The sequence below is a fragment of the Chelmon rostratus genome, chromosome 5, assembly GCF_017976325.1.
Source record: "Chelmon rostratus isolate fCheRos1 chromosome 5, fCheRos1.pri, whole genome shotgun sequence".
Taxonomy (NCBI): Eukaryota; Metazoa; Chordata; class Actinopteri; order Chaetodontiformes; family Chaetodontidae; genus Chelmon; species Chelmon rostratus.
Window position 1 is genome coordinate 13,918,366 of NC_055662.1, and position 23,275 is coordinate 13,941,640.

Below are 23,275 nucleotides of genomic sequence, written 5' to 3' on the forward strand. Positions count from 1 at the left end.
CCGGAAACAGAAAGCATGGACAGAGAGGAATCAAAAAACATGTGGAAGAACGTTAGTTTGTATCCCGCCAGTAAAACCAACGAAGACGACGGGAAAAAAGAAAGAAGAAGAACGTCAACAACAATGTCTTCAGTTGAGTGTTTGAGAGGGTTTGTCAGCGAGCGACTAACTGCTGCTGCTGAAGAGATATTCAGGGTTTTTATGAAAACTATCGTCCAGTATGAGGAAGAGATCGATCGTCAGCGCAGACTGCTGGACATCGTTTGGAAACCTGAAATAAAGTTACGCAGGATAGGTGTGTAAACCTGTGTGTAATGATGTTAAAACGTGTCTACAGACACGCTAACTGCTCTGTCTGTGAGAACGTACTTAAATACTAACCTAAATAGTGTTTACCGTGTTCGCCATCAGCCTGTTAGCATGCTAAAATTATCTAATTAGGTGGGAGTGTCATTGGTTTTGCATTTGGTCATAAACCAAGGTACTGCAACAACTAAAAATGCTATAGATGCTGAGAGTGTGTGATACGTTACACTACGTTGTTTGCAAAATGACCAAAATGCTTCCCGCTTGCTAACCTGCCCTCCACGTGTAGCAGAGAGGGGGCGGGAGCTGAGGGGTTAGTTAGTTGAAAATGTTAGTCTAGTCCAGGCATCTCAAACCGGTTCCATAAAGGGCCGCGTGGCTGCAGGTTTTCATTCCAACCCAGGAGGAGCACATCAGGCCAACCAATCAACATCAAGGGATCACTTAGTTATCAGCTGAAGACTGAGATCAGCTGATTAATTGATTCCAGCCTGGTGTGCTCCTCCTTGGTTGGAATGAAAACTTGCAGCCACGCGGCCCTTTATGGAACCGGTTTGAGATGCCTGGTCTAGTCTGACTCATTCATTCTTTACCTCACTGAGTTTTGTGTGAGAATCTACAATGCTGATCATGGCTGTGAAACATTAGTAGTCTAACTGCTGTATTGATAAATCCATGGTGCTGTCCGTGGCGCTGAAGTACCTGCCAGATTTGTAGTTTGCACCATTGTCTCTCAGTTTCGTCTTAGATCAGGCATCTCAAACCGGTTCCATAAAGGGCCGCGTGGCTGTAAGTTTTCATTCCAACCAAGGAGAAACACACCTGGCTGGAATCAATTAATCAGCTGATCTCAGTCTTCAGCTGTTAACTAAGTGATCCCTTGATGTTGATTGGTTGGCCTGATGTGCTCCTCCTGGGTTGGAATGAAAACCTGCAGCCACGCGGCCCTTTATGGAACGGGTTTGAGATGCCTGTCTTAGATCTATGATATTCTCTAAACAACAGACTATAAATACTCAGATCTATATAATTGTCACTGTTGGGGTTACTGTTTGGTAATCCCCTTGTTAAAGATTAAGAAATCAGCGGCTGTTAGTTGAGATATTTCAGGGCTGGACCACTATCACACTGTCTGCTTCCTTTGTCCCTGCAGAGCTCCCACAACAACATGTCTTTACTGAAGAGGAGGAGACACTCTCAGACCAGCAGCTCTGCAACCAGGAGAAGAACTCCAGTCTGGACCAAGAGGAACCAGAACCTCCACAGATTAAAGAGGAACAGGAGGAACTGTGGAGTAGTCAGGGGGGAGGCCAGCCTGCACTGAAGGAGGAGACCAATACCTTTCTGTTGACTTCTGCTTTTGAGGACAATGACCACAGTGAAGATCGCACTGTATATTTTAATGAAGGTTTAACTCAGAGTGCAGCTGAGCCTATTGTCAGCATATCAATTAAAAGCTTAGTGGTGCCAGAGCCAAACACTGACCAACATCTCGTCTCTCATGAAGCTGAGAGCCAAGATCGCAAAGGAGGCAAGACTGGAGACTCAGGATCAAGTGGAGCTGCAGAGCCAAAACCAAAAAAAAGACACCACAGAAGAAGACACACCAACAATGTATGTAAGATTCAAGAAAAGACTTTCACAGACAAAAAGTCTTTCAAATGTGATACTTGTGGGAAAGATTTTAAGGAAAAGTCCAAATTGGATAGACATATTAGAGTTCACACAGGTGAGAAGCCATTCTTCTGCAATACCTGTGGGAAAAGTTTTAGTGATATATCGATATTAAGGAGGCACATAACCATCCACACGGGTGTAAAGCCATATCCATGCAAAACATGTGGGAAAAGTTTCGCAGTTAAGAGTTACCTGAGAGTCCACCTGACAACACACACAGGGGAAAAGCCATATAACTGCTTCTGTGGGCGGCGATACACTCGGATCTCATACTTGAAAAGGCACATAAGAAATCATACAAAGGAGACGCAGGGTACTTGCAAACATAGAGAGCAGGAGCTCTGTGGTGACTGACAGTCCACATGAGAAGAGCCCACACTAGTGAGAAGCCATGTAACTGCACCACTGTAAGAATGATTTCTCCACATTTCTCAATTGGCAAGACATTTAAGGTTGCATATGGGCAGGTAGTGCAGTGCAAACATGGAGGAGGGCTTGTAGTGCTTTATGGACAAAACAAACCCACACAAGTGAAGGGAAAAGACTTTCTCTGAATCACATACGTGAAAAATACAGAACAAACCATCAAGCAGAATCCCCTCTGAAAGAGTGTTCACCCACTAAAATGAACACGCTTCTGAAATAGCAACATCTTTGTAATTGTGCATGAAGCATTTTCCATGAAGAAGGTGTCACAATATCTTGTGTCTATCCTCTTGTGTAATGAAGAAGATGTACTTTATTGTCCCTATGGGGGAAAAAAGCTAGACCTGCCAACACATATGGGTACACAACACCAGCAAACAGAAGACATGAAAAAATATAATACAAATACAAAATACACACCCTCATGCATCAATCAATTTGTATAAAGGAGTTCTTAAGCTCTGTATTATCTGCCTTAAGGCACAGCTCATACTGGGAGTAGGGGATATGAGAAATATGTTGTACATTGTTAATAAATCCATCAGGTTTTGTTGAACTAACCTCATTTTCTTTCTGTCATATGACTGGATTACTCATAGTTCTGTTAGCAGTAGTATTTGTTTGTAACAATCACACCCAAAAATCTTTGTAACGCAGTGAGTGCATTGTCTGTCCCTTTTTTTTTTTTTTTTTTTGTTTCACAAGTTTCACACTACTTCAGTTCAATGAGCAAATGTGAATTGTCTGATGTTGAAGCTGAGAAACTCTCTAGTGATGTTGGGTCACTTATTTTGTCATCCTGCCAAATAAAATGAAAATATTTTCTTGAATTCCAGTTATTCAGACTGATGCTCCAAAATTGGATTACGTTAACACAAGTGCCAATAATGCATACCATAGTTACCTAAAGGAAAATGGGTCACAATATGCTGTTTTTGATGTATTCTAACAATAAAGCTTTCCAAAGTGATAATGTAAGAATGCCAGATTCACACTGTATGAACAGATTGTGGTCATCGAGGCTCCAGATGCGTGTGACTGACATGAAAAGTAGAAGTAGTCAAAGTGAAGAATAGTCCTTTTCAGAGTGTAAATCATAATATGATGCAAGTGGTGTTTTAACCAGCTGGTACATATACAGTGGTGGAATATAACTACATTTACTCAATCACTGCACTTGTGTCCAACATTGATTGTCCTTAGATGACCATGACTGGATGTAAGTTACACAAAAATATGAAATGACTGATCAGATGATGAATAAAGACTTAAAATGAAAAGAAAACAAATGATGTAGAGTATTTCTTTGACTACTTTCTTGACTACTAATTTCCATGTGAAACGCAGAAAGACAGCTGTTCAGCCCTAAAAGAGAGCGGAACGAAAAGCTCACTCACTTCCACTGACGGAAGTTAATAGTGTGACATCCATCGGAAGTAAACAGTAATGTGCTATTAGCGTTAGCTCTACAGATGTGTTGAAGAAGCTGGAAGGCGATACTGTACTTTTAGGGTAGGTAGTTATTACAGTTCTAATTAAGCAACAATGTCTTCAGTTCATTACTTGAGAGAGTTTGTCAACGAGCGACTAACTGCTGCTGCTGAGGAAATATTCAGAGTTTTTGAAATAACTATCGTCGAGTATAAAGAAGAGATCGATCGTCAGCGCAGACTGCTGGACATCGTCTTGAAACCTGAAATCAAGTTACACAGGATAGGTGTGTAAAACATGATGAGAGTAATCCCACATGACTGCACTTTTCCTTTACCATCACAGAACTATCCTTGTAGTGTCATTTCTTCTGCTGTCTGTCCCTGCAGAGCTCCTACAGCAACATGTCAGTACGGAGGAGGAGGTTCTCTCAGACCAGCAGCTCTGTGACCAGGAGAGGGACCCCAGTCTGGACCATGAAGACGTAGAGCTGTTAATTAAGAAGGAGGAGGATGTTCTCTCAGACCAGCAGCATTGTGACCATGAGAGGTACTCCAGTCTGGACCAAGGGGAGCCAGAACCTCCACAGATTAAAGAGGAACAGGAGGAACTGTACACCAGTCAGGGGGGAGTGCAGCTTGTATTGAAGCAGGAGACTGATGCCTTTATGCTGAGTCCTGCTTATGAGGACAATGATCACCGGTTCCTCTCTAATAACTCTGATGTAGCTGAGAGTCAAGACCAGAAAAGTGAAAGTCACAGTTTTTGTGTGTACAAACCTAACTTGTCAAAGATTCATCGTAATACTCACACAGGTAGAGAGTCTTTCAAATGTGACATTTGTGGAATAGATTGTAAGTGTAAGTCAAAATTGAATATTCACATGAGAATCCACACAGGTGAGAAGCCATATTCCTGCAGCACCTGTGGGAAAAGATTCAATCAGACATCAGGATTGAATACTCATAGTAGAGTCCATACAGGTGAGAGACCATATTCTTGTAACACTTGTGGGAAAAGATTCAATCAGACATCAGTCTTGAAAGCTCACATAAGAATCCACACAGGTGAGAAGCCGTATCCTTGCATGACATGTGGGAGAGCCTTCAGGTATAGTGGTGACTTAACGGTCCACATGAGAAGAGCCCACACTGGTGAGAAGCCGTACAACTGCAACAAATGTGGGAAAAGATTCTCTGGAATATTTGAATTTTCCAGACATATAAAAGTGCATACAGAGAAGTAGTCTTTCGTTTGAACACACTCAAGCGAGAACCCACATAAAGGCAGCTCTTGCGGTAGACAGTTCACCCAATTCTTAAACACTAACAACGCTTCACCCACTTAAATGACTGCGCTTTTGTAATAGCAACGTCTTTGTAATTGTATATGAAGCATTTTTCATAAAAACCAGGTCACAATACATCATTGTAATGAAGTAGTATATTGTTCAGAATGTCTTCAAGTTTTGTTGAACTAACCATGTTTTTTTCCCTTAATATCACGAGATAGTTCATATTTATGTTAGCAGGAATATGTTTTGGAAACAATCATACTCTTTCAAATCTTTGAAAATCTATGTTACACAGTGAATGCATATATGAGCTGATATGAGAGAAACCCTCTGAAAGTGTTGTTGGGTCACTTATGTTGTCATCCTGCCAACTTTCGTCTTTTTTTGTCTCTGCAGCGAGTCTTTTGATTTCACACTTTAATGTATTTTCTGATTGGTTCAGCTTGATATAGTTTTTGTTGTTTTTGGTTTTAGAAGTGATGCACAAACACAAAGTGAAGATGATGTGCTACATGGCGTTCTTAAAGAGGTTTGTTGTCTATGAAAATATTTGCAGAATGTTCCTAACTTGGATTGAAGGATTACATTATCTGCAAGCAGGATCAACCCAGGTGTTAGTTGTGCATAACATAATTAGTACCTAATTGAAAATGGGTCACAATATGCTGTTGTATGTACATGTATTCTCACAATAAAGCTAGAAATAGAAAGAAAGAAAGAAAGTGGTGTTTTAACCAGCTGGAGGTTCAGTGAAAGTGTGACTTGATAGCGTTTGGTATTTGATCCTTGGAGCTGCCTCATACATATACAGTGATGGAATATAACTGCATTTACTCAATCACTATACTTGTGTACAACATTGATTGTCCTCAGATAACCATGACTGGATATAAGTTATACAGAAATATGAGTTTTAAAAGACTTTAAAGGAAAAACAATCAGATTTTGAGGTGTTTGTTCTTACATTTTCATTTTGGCACATCAACTACATATATTTTGTTGCACGATACACACACTTCTACTTTTAGTCCATTTTACATGACAATATACTAGTCAGGTCACTCAATGTTATTCTCCTAAATAAAGGTACACGTTTACACACATTGTGTGTACTGTTATTGTTAGTTTTAGCTACATGTGTACAATTTTTACACCATATGTTTTTGTTTAAAAATATCGTAAAAATTGCTCGAAAAGACTGACGTTAAATGAAGAAAATAGCCTAATTTCCCTGTGAAATGAAGAGACAGATGAACAGCCAAAAATGAGGGCGGAACGAAAAGCTCATTCACGTCCACTGACGGAACTCAACAGTGTGACATTCAGCGGAAGTAAACACTGCAGGTGATTGGAGGCACGGGTCGGGTAGTGACAGTGCTGTTAGCGATAGCTTTACGGATGCGTTGAGTATGCTGGAAGAGCATATTTTAGCTGTTGCGCAGCTAATTATTTCGTTTGTATTTAGGCAACAATGTCTTCAGTTGAGTATTTGAGAGAGTTTGTCAGCGAGCGACTAACTGCTGCTGCTGAAGAGATATTCAGAGTTTTTGAAATAACTATCGTCGAGTACGAAGAAGAGATCGATCGTCAGCGCAGACTGCTGGACATCGTCTGGAAACCTGAAATAAAGTTACACAGGATAGGTCTGTCAAACATGGTGACAGTAATTTATATATAATTCCATTTGTTTACATATACACTGGGACTAATTTGCTCGCAAGCCTCGGTGGTTTTCTTTACCCTCACAGTAGTATATTATTTCTTTTGTCTCTTCTCCTCCAGAGCTTCCACAGCAACATGTCAGTAGGGAGGAGGAGGTTCTCTCAGACCAGCAGCTCTGTAATCAGGACAGGGACTCCAGTCTGGACCAAGAGGAGCCAGAACCTCCACAGATTAAAGAGGAACAGGAGGAGTTGTACACCAGTCAAGAGGGAGAGCAGCTTGTACTGAAGCAGGAGACTGGTGCTTTTATGTTGACTTCTGCTTATGAGGAAAGTGATCACAGTGAACTAGAACCCAGAAGTGACCTCCAGCTCCTCCCTCACAACTCTCATATACCTGAGAGCCAAGATCAGAAAGGAGGCGAGCCTGTAGACTCAGGGTCAACTAGAGATGCAGAGCCAAAGCCAAAGAAACGGCATCGCAACAGCAGAAGTAACAATGAATACAACTCAGCGGTGTCACAGATTGACAGTAGTACTCACACAGATAAAACATCTTTAAAATGTGACACTTGTGGGAAAGCTTTCAAGTTTAAGTCAAAATTGCAGAGACACCTGAGCGTCCACACAGGTGAGAAACCGTACCTTTGCAAGTTCTGCGGGCAAACATTCGGTTACATGTCAGTACTGAAAACTCATATAAGAATCCATACAGGTGAGAAGCCGTACTCGTGCAAAACATGTGGGAAAGGTTTCACACGTAGCAGCGCCCTGAAAGTCCACATGAGAATGCACACAGGTGAGAAGCCGTACCTTTGCAAGACCTGCGGGAAAAGATTCTGTGCCATGCCTCCATTGAAAAGGCATATGACAATCCACACGGGGGAGAAGCCTTTTACTTGCAAAACATGTGGGAAGAGATTCTGTCGGACGTCAGAATTGAACGCTCATGTGAGAATCCACACAGGAGAGAAGCCGTATTCGTGCAAAACCTGTGGGAAAGATTTCAGACTCAACAGTGTCTTGAAAGTCCACATGAGGACCCACACAGGTGAGAAGCCGTACCTCTGCAAAACATGTGGAAGCGATTTCAGTTGCAGTAGTGGCTTGTTGGTCCACATGAGAAGATCCCACAGTGGTGAGAAGCCATAGTTCTGCAACATCGGCAGGAAAAGGTTCTGTCCAGTGTACGGTTTGGCAACACATCCAAGCAAGCAGCCTCGTATTTGAAAAACTTGGGAGAAGATTGACTTCTTGTGGACAAAACGCACCTTTGCAATAGCTACATCTGCATAGCTGAATGTATACACTTTCACATTGAGAAGACTTCACAGTGTGTTAGTGTAATGAAAAAGAACGTTTTCAACAACGCCTTTAAGTTTTGTTGTACTGTGTTTCTGTGTAAAAACTCACTGGAGGTTGAGTGAAAGTTGGATTTGATACCGTTTGGTAGTTTGGTCAGTGGAGCTGCCTCGTAATCAACAAGTATGTATGCAGTGGTTTCCTCAGTTAGCGACTCAGTTATGTAGAAGGCTTGTTGTCCTCAGACGCCATGATCGCATGTTAATTCCACACATATGAAATCTTGAACACTATAAATGAAAAAAAAAACTTTGAGGCATTTGTTCTTTGAGCACTTTCATTGTATGTTTTATTACATTTCACAGGCAATGTTGTACTTTTTAGGCCATTACATTTACTTGACACCTACAGTATACTAGTCACATACATATCGCAACAAAAACTTATAATTTTCTGTTAGATATGATGCCTGCCTCTCATTATGTGAACTAGGTAAAAAAAACATGCCACTACAAAAAATGCTATGTACGCATCATTGCCTCAGTAACACTGAGAGGGGCTGTTGTGTATGATGTGCATGGGGTATTTTTTACACTGTTGTGGTAGAAATGTATGGATATGAATGGTTACTTTGTGTATTGGTATGGTCGTTAACATGGGTCTCTGGTGTCAACCGCATCACATAGCCTCTGCCCTGGTGGTGTGATTGTATGTGGTTGTGTATTATGAGAGGCATCCTGTATAAGGCTGAGTGAGTGAATGTCATCTTATTTGTAGTTTTTGGTATCTTGCTGTGTCCATGTTTACATGCTGTGCTCAGATCTGTAATATCAGATGTGTTGTAATAAACTTCTGTCTTTTATTAATGAATGAAGATTGTTTTTCCACATCAGCTGTATTATTATAACTGCTGGCAAAATAGCTTGAAAAGACATCAGTTAAATGTGGCAGTACAGAGAATGTAACCTAATTTTCCTGTGAAATGAAGCGAGCCAGATGTACAAGCCTAGAGAGATAAGCTAACTGGAACTTAACAGTTAACATATCCAACACAAGTAAACAATAGTTTAAAACAAGAAAAGTTGCAAGAAGGAATAAATCAAGTTGAAATGTGGGGAAGGAAATGGTTTTAAATTTTCAGCTGTTCTGCTCTTCACAAGAAATTGGATTAGACAAAATATTTGTTTGCACGGAAATAAAATACAGTTAGATATTGCAGGTTTTAGGAGTAAATTTTGGCTCCAGGTGACGGTGGAGAGAACACATTAACAGTGTTGTGGCTAAGGGCAAAAAACTTATCAGTGTTACAAAATGGCTTGACGGGTTGGACTGGGGAGCTGACTGGCAGATTTGGAACTCTGTCAAGTTAAGGCAAGAAGTGCAGATTTAGTGAAATCAGGTTTTTAGTGGTGGATCAAAAAGTGAACAGGGATCCAGGAGCAAAGAGAGTGAGAGGCAAGGCAGGAAGGAGGCGCGTACACACACACACACACACACACACAAACAAACAAACTCAGAGAGACCAACAGGGGACACAGCAGGGGACGGAAACACAAAGGAACAATACTGGAGCACAGCCACACAGCCATAGCTTTGATACACTGTTGGTTGCAGGAAAATATCTCAGACAGAAAGGACACAGCGGTAGAAATAAAATGATCCAGGTTTACAGGGGCATTTTAAAGGCAGAGTCCTGGAGGGCGGTGGGAATGGACGGGGAAGAACATATTTGGTCAAGCTCCTCAGGACTGATGAGAAAAATCCAGGAGTGGAAGCAACGAGTGACGTACTCTCATTACTGTAACAAAGCTGTAGTTTTGTGTACCTGTACTTTTTGAGTACTTTAAAAAATTACTTTCACTTTAAGTACTTTTTATCACAAATATTGTATTTCGCTACATTACAAGTCTGGATGTAGACTGAAAACAAGTAACACGAAGAAGTCGTGATAAACCGTATGAGAGGAAGAAGGCTGGTGTGTCTGCAGCCACATTTTACATGTCTGTAGGCTATCTGGTGCCTTGACCGTCTCTGTCAAAGGCGTTACTAGACATTCAGCACAGAGACATGACAGAGAAACAGGCCTGTCTATGACATTATGACTGTGCTGAGACTCCAGCATTGTGTCTACCAAGGGTACCAAGGAGCAAACACCTGGTGCAGGGTGACTGACATGAAAACAGTTTATTAACAGTTTATACGGCATGTATGCATTTATAGAACACATGATATCAAAAAACAGTTCAACATCAACTCTAAAGATAAAGTTGTAAATATATATATACACATTTTCAACTCTGGCATCTGACAGAATCTTTTCTCACATCTTTGCTAGAGGACAGCTTTTCATCATCTGTGTGGGTTTTTATGTGCCTTTTCAGTACCGACATGGCACTGAACCTTTCCCCACAGGTCTTGCACAGATACGGCTTCTCACCCGTATGAGTTCTCATGTGGACTCTGAAGGTGCTGCTAAATCTGAAAACTTTTCCACATGTGTCACATGAATACGGCCTCTCACCCGTATGAGTTCTCATGTGGACTTTAAAGACGCTGCTAAATCTGAAAACTTTGCCACATGTGCCACATGAATACGGCTTCTCACCTGTATGGATTCTTATATGAGCGTTCAATTCCGATGTCTTATTGAATCTTTTACCACATGTTTTGCAAGGAAACGGCTTCTCCCCTGTGTGGATTGTCATATGCCTTTTCAGAGTTGAAATGTCAGCGAATCTTTTCCCGCAGGTCTTGCAAAGGTACGGCTTCTCATCTGTGTGGGTTCTCATGTGGACTTTCAAGGCGCTGCTAAACCTGAACTCTTTCCCACATGTATTGCACGGGTACGGCTTCTCACCTGTATGGATTCGTTTGTGAGCGTTCAACAGAGATGTCTTACTGAATCTTTTTCCACAGACACTGCAAGAATGGGGCTTCTCACCTCTGTGGATTCTTAAATGAACGTTCAGTGATGATGTCTGACTGAATCTTTTCCCACAGATGTTGCAAGAATACGGCTTCTCGCCTGTGTGGATTCTCAGGTGGACTTTCAAGGCGCTGTTAAATCTGAAACCTTTCCCACATGTTTTGCACGAATACGGCTTCTCACCCATATGTATTCTTAGATGAGCTTGTAGCACCGATGTCTCACTGAATCTTTTTCCACAAGCACTGCAAGAATGTGGCTTCTCTGTGTGTACCCTCAGGTGTCTCAGCAATCGAGACTTGTGCTTAAATGTTTTCCCACACGTGTCACATTTGTGAGACTTTTTACCTGTGTGAGTATTACAGTGAATCTGTGACCCATGAGGGTTGTATACATTGTTACTGCAACTTTCCCTTTGATGAAGTCTGTTTTGTGGTTTTGGCTCTACATCTGTTGACCCTGAGTCTCCATGCTCGCCTCCTTTCTGATCTTGGCTCTCAGCTACATGAGAGCTGTGAGAGAGGAGCTGGTAGTCATTTCTTGGTTCTGGTTCACTGTGGTCACTTTCCTCATCATCAGGGGTCAACAATAAGGCATCAGTCTCCTGCTTCAGTACAAGCTGCTCTCCCTCTTGACTGGTGTACAGCTCCTCCTGTTCCTCTTTAATATGTGGAGGTTCTGACTCCTCTCGATCCAGACTGGAGTCCCTGTCCTGATTACAGAGCTGCTGGTCTGAGAGCACTTCCTCCTCCCTACTGACATGTTGCTGTGGGAGCTCTGGAGGGACAGATAACAAATGTAATAGTAGCGGAATAGCCAGCAACAGGGATGACAGCGAAGTGAATTCTTCTTGATGTCTCTGTGTTATTAAAATAATTTTTACACACCGATCCTGTGTAATTTTATTTCAGGTTTCCAGACGATGTCCAGCAGTCTGCGCTGACGATCGATCTCTTCTTCGTACTCGACGATAGATTTTTGTAAAACTCTGAATATTTCCTCAGCAGCAGCAGTTAGTCGCTCATTCAGAAATTCTCTCAAATTATCAACTGAAGACATTGTTGCGTATTTACAAGTGGAATAACTAGCTGCGCTTTGACTACAATACCGTTTTCCAATTCTTTTGCGCATGCAGAGAACGATGATTGTTATTGTTTACTTCCGCTTGATGTCACGCTGTGAAGTTCCGACACTGGAAGTGAGTTAGCTTTTCGTTCCGGTTTCAGCTTTTATTCGAAACTTGCGTGTTTAATATCAGTAGCAACGATGTACGTACGTCTACCACGAACTGGTCCTATTTTCTACATTTTTTTAACTTATACACGTGTTTTGTTTAGTTTTTTGTTAAGCATATAATAATTTTTCAAAGAAAAAACTAATAAGCAGTGGTGGAATAAGTATTCACATTATTTAATCAGACTTGAAATTGTTAGAAAGGCCAGTGACTGCAGCAGATTAACCATGCACGCATGCACTTAGTATACAGTATCAAAAAAGAGAAAAAGTCTAGAATAAAGGAGAATTTGTTTGTTTGTTTTTTTTGTTCAGTAATTTTTATACCTCATTGTAAGAAATTGCTCTGACCAAGCAACATTTAGTCCATGTCGGAAGTACCTGGGGAGCTCATTACACAGCACAATAGAAAGATATTGCAGATAAAACCTTGATCTGAAGGTTTCATGCAATGACGTAGCATGAACTGTTTGACAGGTGTGTCTGGGTACCTGTACAAGGAGAAAAACTCACAACCCAAGGGAAGGAAGTGGCATAACAAAAGAAATGTGCCGTCTCACACAAGAGAAGTCAAAGATTCTGCACTGAAACCTGCTCTTACCTTGCGATCACCTGCTGCTGGAGATTGAAGTGCTCCAAAGGAATACACTGCTGCCAATGGCATAGAGCCACAAGAGACCCTTTCATCACAATGACCCACCTGACTGAGGACCCTGACAGCAGAGCCTAGTAAGTGAGCATGTGTCTTGTAGTAGATATCACATGAGGTTGGATGGACTGATGGCCTTACTGTTTGATTGATTTTATACTTGATCCAGTCTGACCGCCTCTCAGACTATGACGAGCATCTGCCTAGAGGAGGGCTCAGCAGACGGGATGAACACCTCTGCAGCTTGCAGACCTGACCTGAGTCCCCTGCTGGGTTTCATGTCAGTGGTCCCCCTGCTTCTAGCCGCGTTTGTCCAGCAACCTGCAGCCTCCTCTGGTCACCTGACATTCTTCCTGAAGAGGATTCGCAGGCTCTTCAGTCAGGTTGCAGCTTCCTGTTGTTGCTGCTGGCGTTCAGTTGAGGAGGACTGATTTTATATACACAGCCATATTCATTATTCTGTTTTTTTCTTATGTTTTTTTTTAACTGTTTTCATTTTCTTTCTTTATTTAACTATATAGTCACTTTCAATATTGTAGATACAACTGTTTTTTTTATATTTCATTAACTGTATTTTCACTGTGAGTTTTATTAATACAACTGTTTCTTTCTTTGTAAAACTTTTATAGTCAGTTTCAATTTTGTAAATACAACTGTTTGTTTGTTTAATTGCAATGGAGACTACATTCATAACTACATTCCTTGCATTACACACCCTTTTCAGTGTCATATGCAGAGGCTTAACAATAGGAGCAATTAGTTCTGTAATCAATTTTCTTTCTTAATTTAATTAGCGACATTAGTACAAATATGGGTTTTGAAAAGGTTTCATTCTAAATTTGATCAAATCTCAGTTTTGTTCATAACATTGTCTACATTTGCGTTGAAGTTTCAGCCACCATACTATCTTATTTCCTTCATTCTTCAGCTTGAAGAAAAATCACTTTGAATGATTCTGGATGTTTCTTGCTGCAGCTGATTGCTTGACTTTGAATAAAGATGTTGAATTTTGGACTGTCCAAGATAAAAGAATGTTTTATGTTATTGGTGGTGATTGATTACAGAACAAATAATGCAAGTGTTTATCTCTGACTCTTTTATGTTTATCTCTCTGAGAGATTTAAAGTTACTTTAGGTTAAAGAAAGTGAATCCACAGATCAAAAAATCATTTCACAAGCAACACTGGTCCTACAGTTCCTAACCACAGAGTTAAAATATGCAACCTCACACCGTGCACACTGTGATTGGCTGAGGGCTACACACCAGCTGCCCAAAGGCAGACCAGAAACATCCCGGATACGGCAAAATAAGAAAAAAAGAAAACACAGGCAGAGGGCAGGGTCTCTGTAGATACATCCACCACCACACACATCCAGTGGTTCATCAGTGATGATTGAGGGAATTATGTAGTCTATAAACTGTTTTTGAGGGGGGTCCTGAATAGTGGGCCTATACCTTTGAGAGAACAGGGTTGATGGAATGATGGATGACAGATAAATAACTGTGATAACATCAGTAAAAACATTCTGAAAATATGCATCATCAGCAATATTACTGTACTATTAAGAACATATTGAAAATGTATTAAACCTTTTTATAAGAATAAAAACATTATTGAAAATATGCATCAGCAGCAGCATTTGGGAGGAAAAAAATGTAGGTAGGATCATTTTTACCTCCTCCATTTTTAATCTCCTCTATATACAGCATAGCTTCGATCTAATCAATGTTATTGTTATTACCAGTGAATAAAGGATGATCCATTTGGTTTATGGAATGTCGGTGAAAAATGCTGCAGAAGTGGTCCAACCACAGCACAAAATTCAAGACAAATGACACTGAGGACAAAGTGTAGCAGAAGCACCTGAGCTTGGCTCAAACAGATGTTCACAGCAAAGTCCTCTCTCATCTTGTCTACATTCGTTTATATACTTTTGCAGACGTGACCGACACCAACTTATTTTGAGAAGATGTCCAGCCAGAGACATCAGTTCACTTAAGGTCATATTCTGTAAATGTTGTTGTCATTGCCAGTGTGGTAGGTTACCATGACCTAAGCCTTCCTGTTATTTGTCCACGATCTGAACATTCACAGGATACACACTATTAAGTATTGTGTTATTACAAGGGTATCATAGCCTGGTCGTTCACAGGACACTTCCAAGAATTCGCATACTGCATGAACAGATTGTACCACATTGGTCCACCGTTATACTGCACAATAACCAGTTCTGTCCAGAGGGCGGCAGCAGTGCGACAGAAAGCGGAAGTTGGGAGTAACGGTTCAGCGTTAGTTAGCGGTTCCGGTTTACCGGAAGTATAACACTGAGGACAAACACCGCGCGGACGTCGGTGTTGTGTAGCTCCTGTCTGCTGCCGCTGTCTTTCTTCTTTCCTACAATGGAAAAGTCTTCAGTGAATTGCTTGAAAAAGTTCGTCAACGAGCGACTCATTGCCGCTGCTGAAGAAATATTTGGGGTCTTTGAAAAAGCTTTGTCGGTCTACGAGGAGGAGATCGCTCGGCAGCGCAAACTGTTGGATATCGTCCTGAAGCCCGAGATAAAACTACGACGGACCGGTGCGTAAAATTGTGTCTCTTTTACTGCTCATTGATGAAACGTTGGGTCACACTTTTCTTTATACGTTTTTTTTATGTTATCCCAATGTAGTTGATTCTGCTTGAAAGTAGATTTGTCAAAATAACTGGACTTGCTAGCTGACTAACTAACTTCTGCATTTGCCGGACAAAGAGAAGTGGTTCCTACCCCCAACAACGGAATCATGTCACGTTGGATTTGGTCACAGGTTCTTTATTTTCTTTACTGAAGCAAACATATGCATGCCTTATCAGCTCAGTTTTTTTCAGGTAGCTTGACAGAAACTTCAGTGTTATCATTTTGATAAGTGATTAAATTGTATGAGCCAATCACTCACGGGTCCAGCTAACAAAATGAGGAGTTGCTGTACATCTCTGCTGTCATGTCATTGTAGGAAAAATATCTTTCCAAACAGAACAAAGCTCCCATGTCCAAATCTGGACCTGGTCTGGTCCTGCTACAAAGGGTGGATGCTTTCAGATCTTTACACGAAAGAACACCTCCTTTGTCCTTCCCTTCAGGTGTCCCACAGCCATCAATCTGTGAGGAGGGGCTTCTTCTTGAGCAGCAGCGGTGTGACCTGGAGAGGAGCACCATTCTGGACCATGAGGACCCACAGCCTCCACAGATTAAAGAGGAACTGGAGGAACTCTGCACTGGTCAGGAAGGAGAGCAGCTTGAACTGGAACAGAATCCTGAAGCCTTTAAGTTGAGTCCTACTTATAATGGAAGTGACCAGAGTGAAGATGAGACACTACTCTTATATCCTGATCCAACTCTGAATGCCACAGAGACAGAACCTCAGTCCAACATTTTAGATGAATGGATGCAATCTGAATCTGACAGACGACACTCTGCAGTCGGGGGGCCAAAGAGTGACCGCGGCCAGCATGTTAGAGCAGAAGATAAGCAGTACATGTGCACCCTATGTGGGAAAAGCTTCAAAACTGGGACAGACTTGAAACTGCACATGAAAATGCACATCGCCGAGAAGCCTTACCGCTGCACGTACTGCAAGAAGGAGTTTGCCTACAGCTCGTCCATGTTGAGGCATCTCCGAGTGCACACAGGGGAGAAGCCTTATGAATGTCGTTTGTGCGGGAAAAGATTTAGCGTCAGCACAACGTTGAAGGTCCACCACAGAATTCACACGGGTGAAAAGCCGTACAAATGCAAGACTTGTGAAAGAGCTTTCACGACCTGCTCAAACCTGAAGAAGCACATGGCCCTGCACACTAAAGTTGGAAGCAGTAGATACGTTAGAAGCTATCACTGTATCAAAAACTGAAAGCCACAATTAAATGCTGTGGGCTGTTATTATTTTTTTGGTTTTGTTTTTTTATTAAACTGAATAATATCATTTGATATCACGGTCTTGAATAAAATTTACATGTTACAAAATCTGCACAAATTATTTCCTTGTTTTCTAGTAGTTAGAGATGAGCAAACTCCTTAAAAATCTGTACCTGCTCTACATCTTGAATCACAATGGCACACAATTAAGTGTACAAAGGGATGTCTTATGAAATAAAAGTACTAATATTAAGATCCCCCAAAGGGCACTTATGATCAGTCTGTTATGTAATATATAGAAAGCTGCTTGTATAAGGTAAAGAAGAAAGTTTTACACAGTAGTATTTTTAAACCTTTCTTTCAGTGACTCCCCAGTGTGGGTTAATTTGTCATTTTCTGAGGATTGAAGGCTGTGTGTTCAGGAGATTCATGACCTTAGTTCTGCTAAAATCCGGTCTGAGGCTCTGCTTGTGGAGAAATACATAAGATTTAAAAGGAAAAAAACGTGGAGTGATACAGTATTTTACTTTGTTGCAGTCAAACTTTATGGAGATGTGTTGCTAGAAGGTGGTAATGTGATGTTTCTGTGATTATTTGTTTTTATTGTTGAGGTAAATCGAACAACTTCAATATGAACTAATGGGAACCTAATTTGAGCCGTTGTAATGTTGAGAGTTCATCTTGATTGCAGAATGATATGTCTGCAGCTGGGTGTCCTCTCAAAATGAGTGTGTGGTGGTCTTGTCTACACAGAAGCCCTGTGAGGGTGTATGCACATCTGTAGAAGAATTAAAAACGACTGTAGACAAGATCGGACAGGGCTGCTGTTGAATATCAGTATGTACTGAGCTCACTGAATAAAGTCCTGCTCTGGCTGCCTCTGCTACACCTTGTCATCAGTGTCATTTCTCTCCACAACAACAACAGCACACACACACACACAAATATATATATATATATATAAGTGTAACCTGTGTTATTATGTTTACATATATTAAGGATCTGAGGACTTCTTGCACAACTGGAGGATTCAAAGCTATACATAGGTGCTATTTTAACCAAACCACTAAGAGTGCTTCTCTTGTCCTTCCCTTCAGAGATATCCCAGTCTGTCTGTGATAACGAGGTTCTCGCTGACCAGCAACTCTGGAACCAGGAGAGGAACTCCAGCCTGGACCAAGAGAAGCCAGAACCTCCACAGATTAAAAAGGAACAGGAGGAGCAGCTTGTACTGAATCAAGAGAGTGGCTTGTCTAAGTTAAGGCCTACTTGTGAGGGAAGTGATCACAGTGATGACCAGTCTCTACTTCTGGATAGGCTGCCACCGGCCAGCATCTCAGTTGTCGTAATGAAATCTGAATCTGATGGAGAGGGCTCGGGTGTATCAGAACCAAACGCTGACCACCACCTTTCTCACAACTCTCACAGAGCTAAAAGCCAAGACCACAAAAGAGGACACCAAGAGAATACAAGTACTGATCAGTCACAAGAAAACAAACACTTCAAATGTCTCTTTTGCACTGAGGAGTTTCATGATTTTTTGAAGTTAAAACTTCACATCAGGACCCACACTGGTGAAAAGCGTTTCAAATGTGACACTTGCGGGAAAGGGTTCACCCAGAAGGCACTGATGAGGAAACACATGATGACCCATACGGGGGTAAAGCCCTTCAGATGCAGAGTTTGTGGAAAGGAATTCAACTGTCCGTCAAACCGCGGCACTCACATGAAAACTCACACGGGAGAGAAGCCTCATGCTTGCATCACCTGCGGGAAAAGCTTCAGCCGTGGCACAGACCTGAGGAGGCACAACAGAACTCACACGGGGGAGAAACCGTACATCTGCGTCCACTGCGGGAAGGAGTTCTCTTACCACTCATCTCTCACCTATCACGTCCGAGTGCATACAGGGGAGAAACCTTACCGCTGTATTTGGTGTGGGAAAAGGTTTGCTGTCAGCACAACGTTGAAAATACACACCAGAGTCCATACGGGGGAGAAGCCATATAAATGCAACATTTGTGGAAGAAATTTTGCTCAAAACACAGGACTGAGGTTACACAGGAGGATCCATGCACGGGAGAAACAACAGAGCTGAAGATTCTTTTGAGAAATGCTGAAAGAGTTCAGAGCTCGCACAAAGTAAGCTTAGACTGTTCTGACCGAGTTCGGACCGGGCGAGATTCAAAATTTGTAGGTAAAACTGACTTTGGGGCTTAGTCAGTCATGAGACTTGATGGATATTTGAGTCATATTCCTATACTTTGATAGGTTTGATTACACACATATATTCTGCTAATAGTTAGATTACATGATAGTTAATGATAATGATAGTTGGATCCTGATATGTTGATCTTATTGATATTTTCTGCTGATGGATTGTGTGACTGAATAATCAACAGAAATTCTACTCTCGGTTAAGTTTTTCCTTTATTATTCATAGAAGTGATTTAGACGAAGAGTGATTCTTTGTGTGCAAAATATATCTATGGCCAGTGGGACCTGGAACAGGAGGTTTTGAGATAGAGGCCTGGCATGGGAGACATCTTGGGGCCCTCGACCTAAGATAGAACAGGCTGGCGTCAGGGATAAGGGTGTCTCTAGATTTGTCCTTGCAAACAGGTTGCTGGGCTGGTGACGTTAGATTCTCGAGGATGACCAAGCAGAGGAGAGAGAGTGCCTGGAGCCAATGAGAAGGAGCCGACGATTGTTTCAGCATTTACTCATGTTCTGTCTATAAAATACTGGGTCAGGGAGAGATGGTGTGTCAGACTTCGTGAACTGACCCAACTCTGTTGTGGATCAGGGAAAAGTTAAGTCGAGACCAGAGCTCTGTAACCTTGCACATTCTATTGATGTTAGAATACAACAGATTTTTTGGACTCAACATCTTCTCCTATTGCTTCATTAAAAGAACCCAGAGGACCAGAGAGATTTTTGAGACATGTACTCGACAGACTGAAATTTGAAAGCCATGGTAATTATTAGTTGTAGCCCAAGATTCCACAAAGGCATCCGCTGAGCTGACAGTGTTAACTGACTGGCATTTCCCACTCAATATCAAACAAGGCATCTAACGCGTGACAGTTGCATTATTTGTTGCATTGTACTGTGGGTATTTTCCCCTCAGACGATCAGATTACTTTTGAGTAATTGACCAGATATTATATCATCCTACATGGAATATGGGTCTCAGTCTGTCAATTGCTTGATATCAGGTGTCAGTGTTTTTTGGACCCATCACTGTCATTAATTCACATGCACATGTTATCTAAATAGTGTCCCCTCAGGATTTCCCGAGGCTGTTTAAAAGTATAAAATAGACTATTAATTACTTACAGTCTTGTGTTCATGTTATGTCACACTGAATGTGCCTGTCGGTATTAAGTCAGAATATTATTTCATGCCTGATGTTGTCATGGAGAGAGTTTTTGGGAAGTACTTTGTACTTTTATCTCATTGAATACTGTATTTGTTCAGCATGTGTTCAGCATGTGCAACACAAAAGACCAGATTCCATGGGATACTGTGTAAAACGTAAATAAAAGAGAATGTGGTAATTTGCTAATCCTTTTATGACATATAATCAATCAAAAGCAGTACGAAGGCGACGTGATGAAGTTTTCCCTCATCAACCTCAGTGATTTTTGGAAATATTTGCTAATTCTAAATTCTTTGATGCCATTCATATGCAATTTTAATTGAAGCCAGGCGGCATGTGAGTCAGCAGAAGACCTGTGGAGGGCAGCAATACGCCTTTGCTGCGTCTATTCTGACGCAAATATTTGAGACGAAGAAGTCATGCCGCTGGCTTCTTTAACGAAAACAATACGGTTACAGCTCAGCTCGATGACGAGAAGTGAACCAAATCACTCAGTGGAGATGCTGACAGTGGTTAGTTTGAGAAATGTAATCAAGGAGCGACTAACTGCAGCTGCCGAAGAAATACTAGGAGTTTTTGAACAAACTTTATCAGTATACGAGGTGGAAATTGATCGTCAGCGCAAACTGTTGGATATCGTCTTGAGCCCTGAGATAAAGCTATACAGGACAGGTGTGTACAATCGCAATGTTTACTGTGAAGCCGTATTTTATATCATATCCGTTCGCATTACCAAGCAGTCTGATGTGGGTTAGTTGTGGCCAGGACCGATATGAAGACGGTTTGATGTATATCTGACCGTCGAGGGAGTGGTGTATTCTATTCTGAGACACATTAAGACGTCTCCAAACCCGTTACTTATGGCTCTGTTCAGATTAACGGCCCCACACTTCCATGGCACACGGCTACATGTGTTTTTACTCAGATATTGATTTTAATCCTTCATGCAAACTTGTTTCCCTACCACCTTACTAAGAGTGCATCCTTTTCCTCTCCATCCAGAGCTTCCACAGCAACATGCCTGTACAGAGGAGGAGGAGGAGCTCTGTGACCAGGAGAGGAGCTCCAGTCTGGATCAAGAGGAGCCAGAACCTCCGCAGGTTAAAGAGGAACAGGAGGAGCTGTGCACCAGTCAGGAGGGAGAACACCTTGTACTGAAGCAGGAGGATGATTTCTTAAAGACAAGTTGTACTTATGAGAGAAGTGACAATAGCAATGGCTGGAGTGCACGATTGGATCCTGATCAAAATCAAACCGCCGCAGACAGCGAGCCTCCAGACAGTGTTTCATGTAAAACGACCATATCTGAATCTGAAAGAGAGAGGCCTAGAGGACCAGAACAAATCAGTGACCATCAGCCACTTTTTCACACCTCTCATTTAGCAGATAACAAAGATTGCAAAGGTGGCAACCGTGGAAATGCAGCAAACCCAAAGAAAAACACAGTATCAGCGACCTATTCTCAGCTTAAACCAAGTGACAGATCTTTCAAGTGCAACATCTGCAGTGAAGACTTTAATTTGTATACGCAGCTTGAAGTTCACAAGAGGACTCACACTGCTGAGAAGCCTTTCATTTGCACTGTTTGTGGAAGGGGATTCAGCTTCAGCCGTTACCTCAGACAACACATGATAACCCACTCGGTCGAGAGGCCCTACAGTTGCAACACATGTTGGAAGAGCTTCCGCCGTTTTGAACATTTGCAAGTTCACACGAGAAGTCACACGGGTGAAAAGCCTTACAGATGTGTTTACTGTGAGAAGGCGTTTTCTTCGAGAAGAGCTTTGACCAAACACGTCCAGTTGCATACGGGTGAGAAGCCTTATAGCTGCGGCACTTGGGGAGAGCTTTTACGACAGGAGCAAAAACTAAGAGAGACTTCCAAAGAGAAGAGTCCACCAACCACTCAACCCGGAAGAAGCAAATTCCTCTCCAGCCAAAGATTTTTGTGATATTTTTTCCACTAAGGGTGTTTATTTGACTTAACTAGAAATTATTGTTCTATGTGCCTGCAGATCTCAATTTTTAGCAGAAAAAAAGTTTTCTGCACAAGAAAGAAACTCAGGGAAGTTAACCTGAAATTGTAGGGATATGTGTTAAAGAGAGTTGTCATGTTTCATTTTTTGGTAATGTATTTTGACCCGAGTTTAATTATTTTCCTTTTATTCATTTATTACTGCATTTGTAATTGACCAAAGTAAAACCATGATGCATAGTAACTGAAATAAATTAAACTGTAGATGCTTTAAAATATACATTTTTTTGGTTATATTTATGTGGGTTCTTGCTCATAATATAAAGTGGCAGACTCATTAGGAAAGGAAACTATGACCCAGGAATATATTGTGGAAACTTGAATGAGTAATGCTGAAGCAAAAGGGAACAATACAGCACTACTGAGACATGTGTTAATATAAATGAGTTAAAAACTGTGGTTTCAAATCCCGTTTGGGGTAAAACAAGGAGATGCTTTGTTGTGTTGAGTGTGGGGAAACTGAGCAAGGTATCCCATTTGTAATAACACAAAGTGGAGAAGTGTACTGACAAGTCCACATTTCAGACTGTTTTTGGAAATTGTGGACGTCGTGTCCTCCGGGTACCACTAAGCCACCATTAATGCTGGAAGGTGCATACAGGTCTTGGAGCAACATACGCTGCCATCTAGATGATATGTTTTTCAGGGATGTTCCTGCTTATTCCAGGAACAATGTCAAGCAACATTCTGCGTGTATTATGACAGCGAACTTTCTTAGTAAAATAGTGCAGGTACTAGACTGGCCAGCCTGCAGTCCAGACCTGTCTCCTACTGAAAATGTGTGGCGCATTATGAAGCTCACAGGATGACAACTGAGACTCTGCACTGTTGAGCAACTGAAGTAAAACTTTTTTTAAAATGTGTTTGTAAGAGCCAAGTTTTCTTTATTCAAATCATTTCACATGAAAATGCTGTAGATGACACAGATCCTTAGCAGTGGAGGAGGAAGTCCTCAGGTCTGCTCATCACTCTACTCTTGCAGCTGATAAAGGTGGAGCTCATTTAAAATACTTTATATACTGCTAGGTAGGTCAATCTATAATAACCCATAATTTATTAACT

General features: G+C 41.5%; 4 protein-coding genes across 4 annotated transcripts; 3 read left to right on the top strand and 1 right to left on the bottom strand.

Annotated features, from left to right (window-relative positions):
• Positions 1 to 13: 13 nt before the first annotated feature.
• LOC121606086 (zinc finger protein 239-like) lies at positions 14 to 3,079 on the top strand. The gene is made up of 2 exons (XM_041936225.1): positions 14 to 295; positions 1,460 to 3,079. Exons 1-2 carry the CDS (start codon positions 16 to 18, stop codon positions 2,335 to 2,337), a joined length of 1,158 nt encoding a protein of 385 aa, XP_041792159.1. The 5' UTR covers positions 14 to 15; the 3' UTR covers positions 2,338 to 3,079.
• Positions 3,080 to 3,856: 777 nt separating this feature from the next.
• Positions 3,857 to 6,237, top strand: LOC121606088 (zinc finger protein 397-like). The gene is made up of 2 exons (XM_041936227.1): positions 3,857 to 4,126; positions 4,230 to 6,237. Exons 1-2 carry the CDS (start codon positions 3,955 to 3,957, stop codon positions 5,084 to 5,086), a joined length of 1,029 nt encoding a protein of 342 aa, XP_041792161.1. The 5' UTR covers positions 3,857 to 3,954; the 3' UTR covers positions 5,087 to 6,237.
• Positions 6,238 to 6,495: 258 nt separating this feature from the next.
• Positions 6,496 to 22,929, top strand: LOC121606211 (zinc finger protein 436-like). Its single transcript, XM_041936406.1, has 5 exons — positions 6,496 to 6,777; positions 6,917 to 7,946; positions 15,225 to 15,484; positions 17,894 to 18,938; positions 21,181 to 22,929. The coding sequence occupies exons 1-4, from the start codon at positions 6,606 to 6,608 to the stop codon at positions 18,892 to 18,894; spliced, it is 2,463 nt and encodes an 820-aa protein (XP_041792340.1). The 5' UTR covers positions 6,496 to 6,605; the 3' UTR covers positions 18,895 to 18,938; positions 21,181 to 22,929.
• On the bottom strand, positions 10,263 to 12,164 carry LOC121606085 (zinc finger protein 883-like). Its single transcript, XM_041936223.1, has 2 exons — positions 11,911 to 12,164; positions 10,263 to 11,800 (listed from the first exon to the last, which is right to left on the bottom strand). The coding sequence occupies exons 1-2, from the start codon at positions 12,152 to 12,154 to the stop codon at positions 10,389 to 10,391; spliced, it is 1,656 nt and encodes a 551-aa protein (XP_041792157.1). The 5' UTR covers positions 12,155 to 12,164; the 3' UTR covers positions 10,263 to 10,388.
• Positions 22,930 to 23,275: the final 346 nt, after the last annotated feature.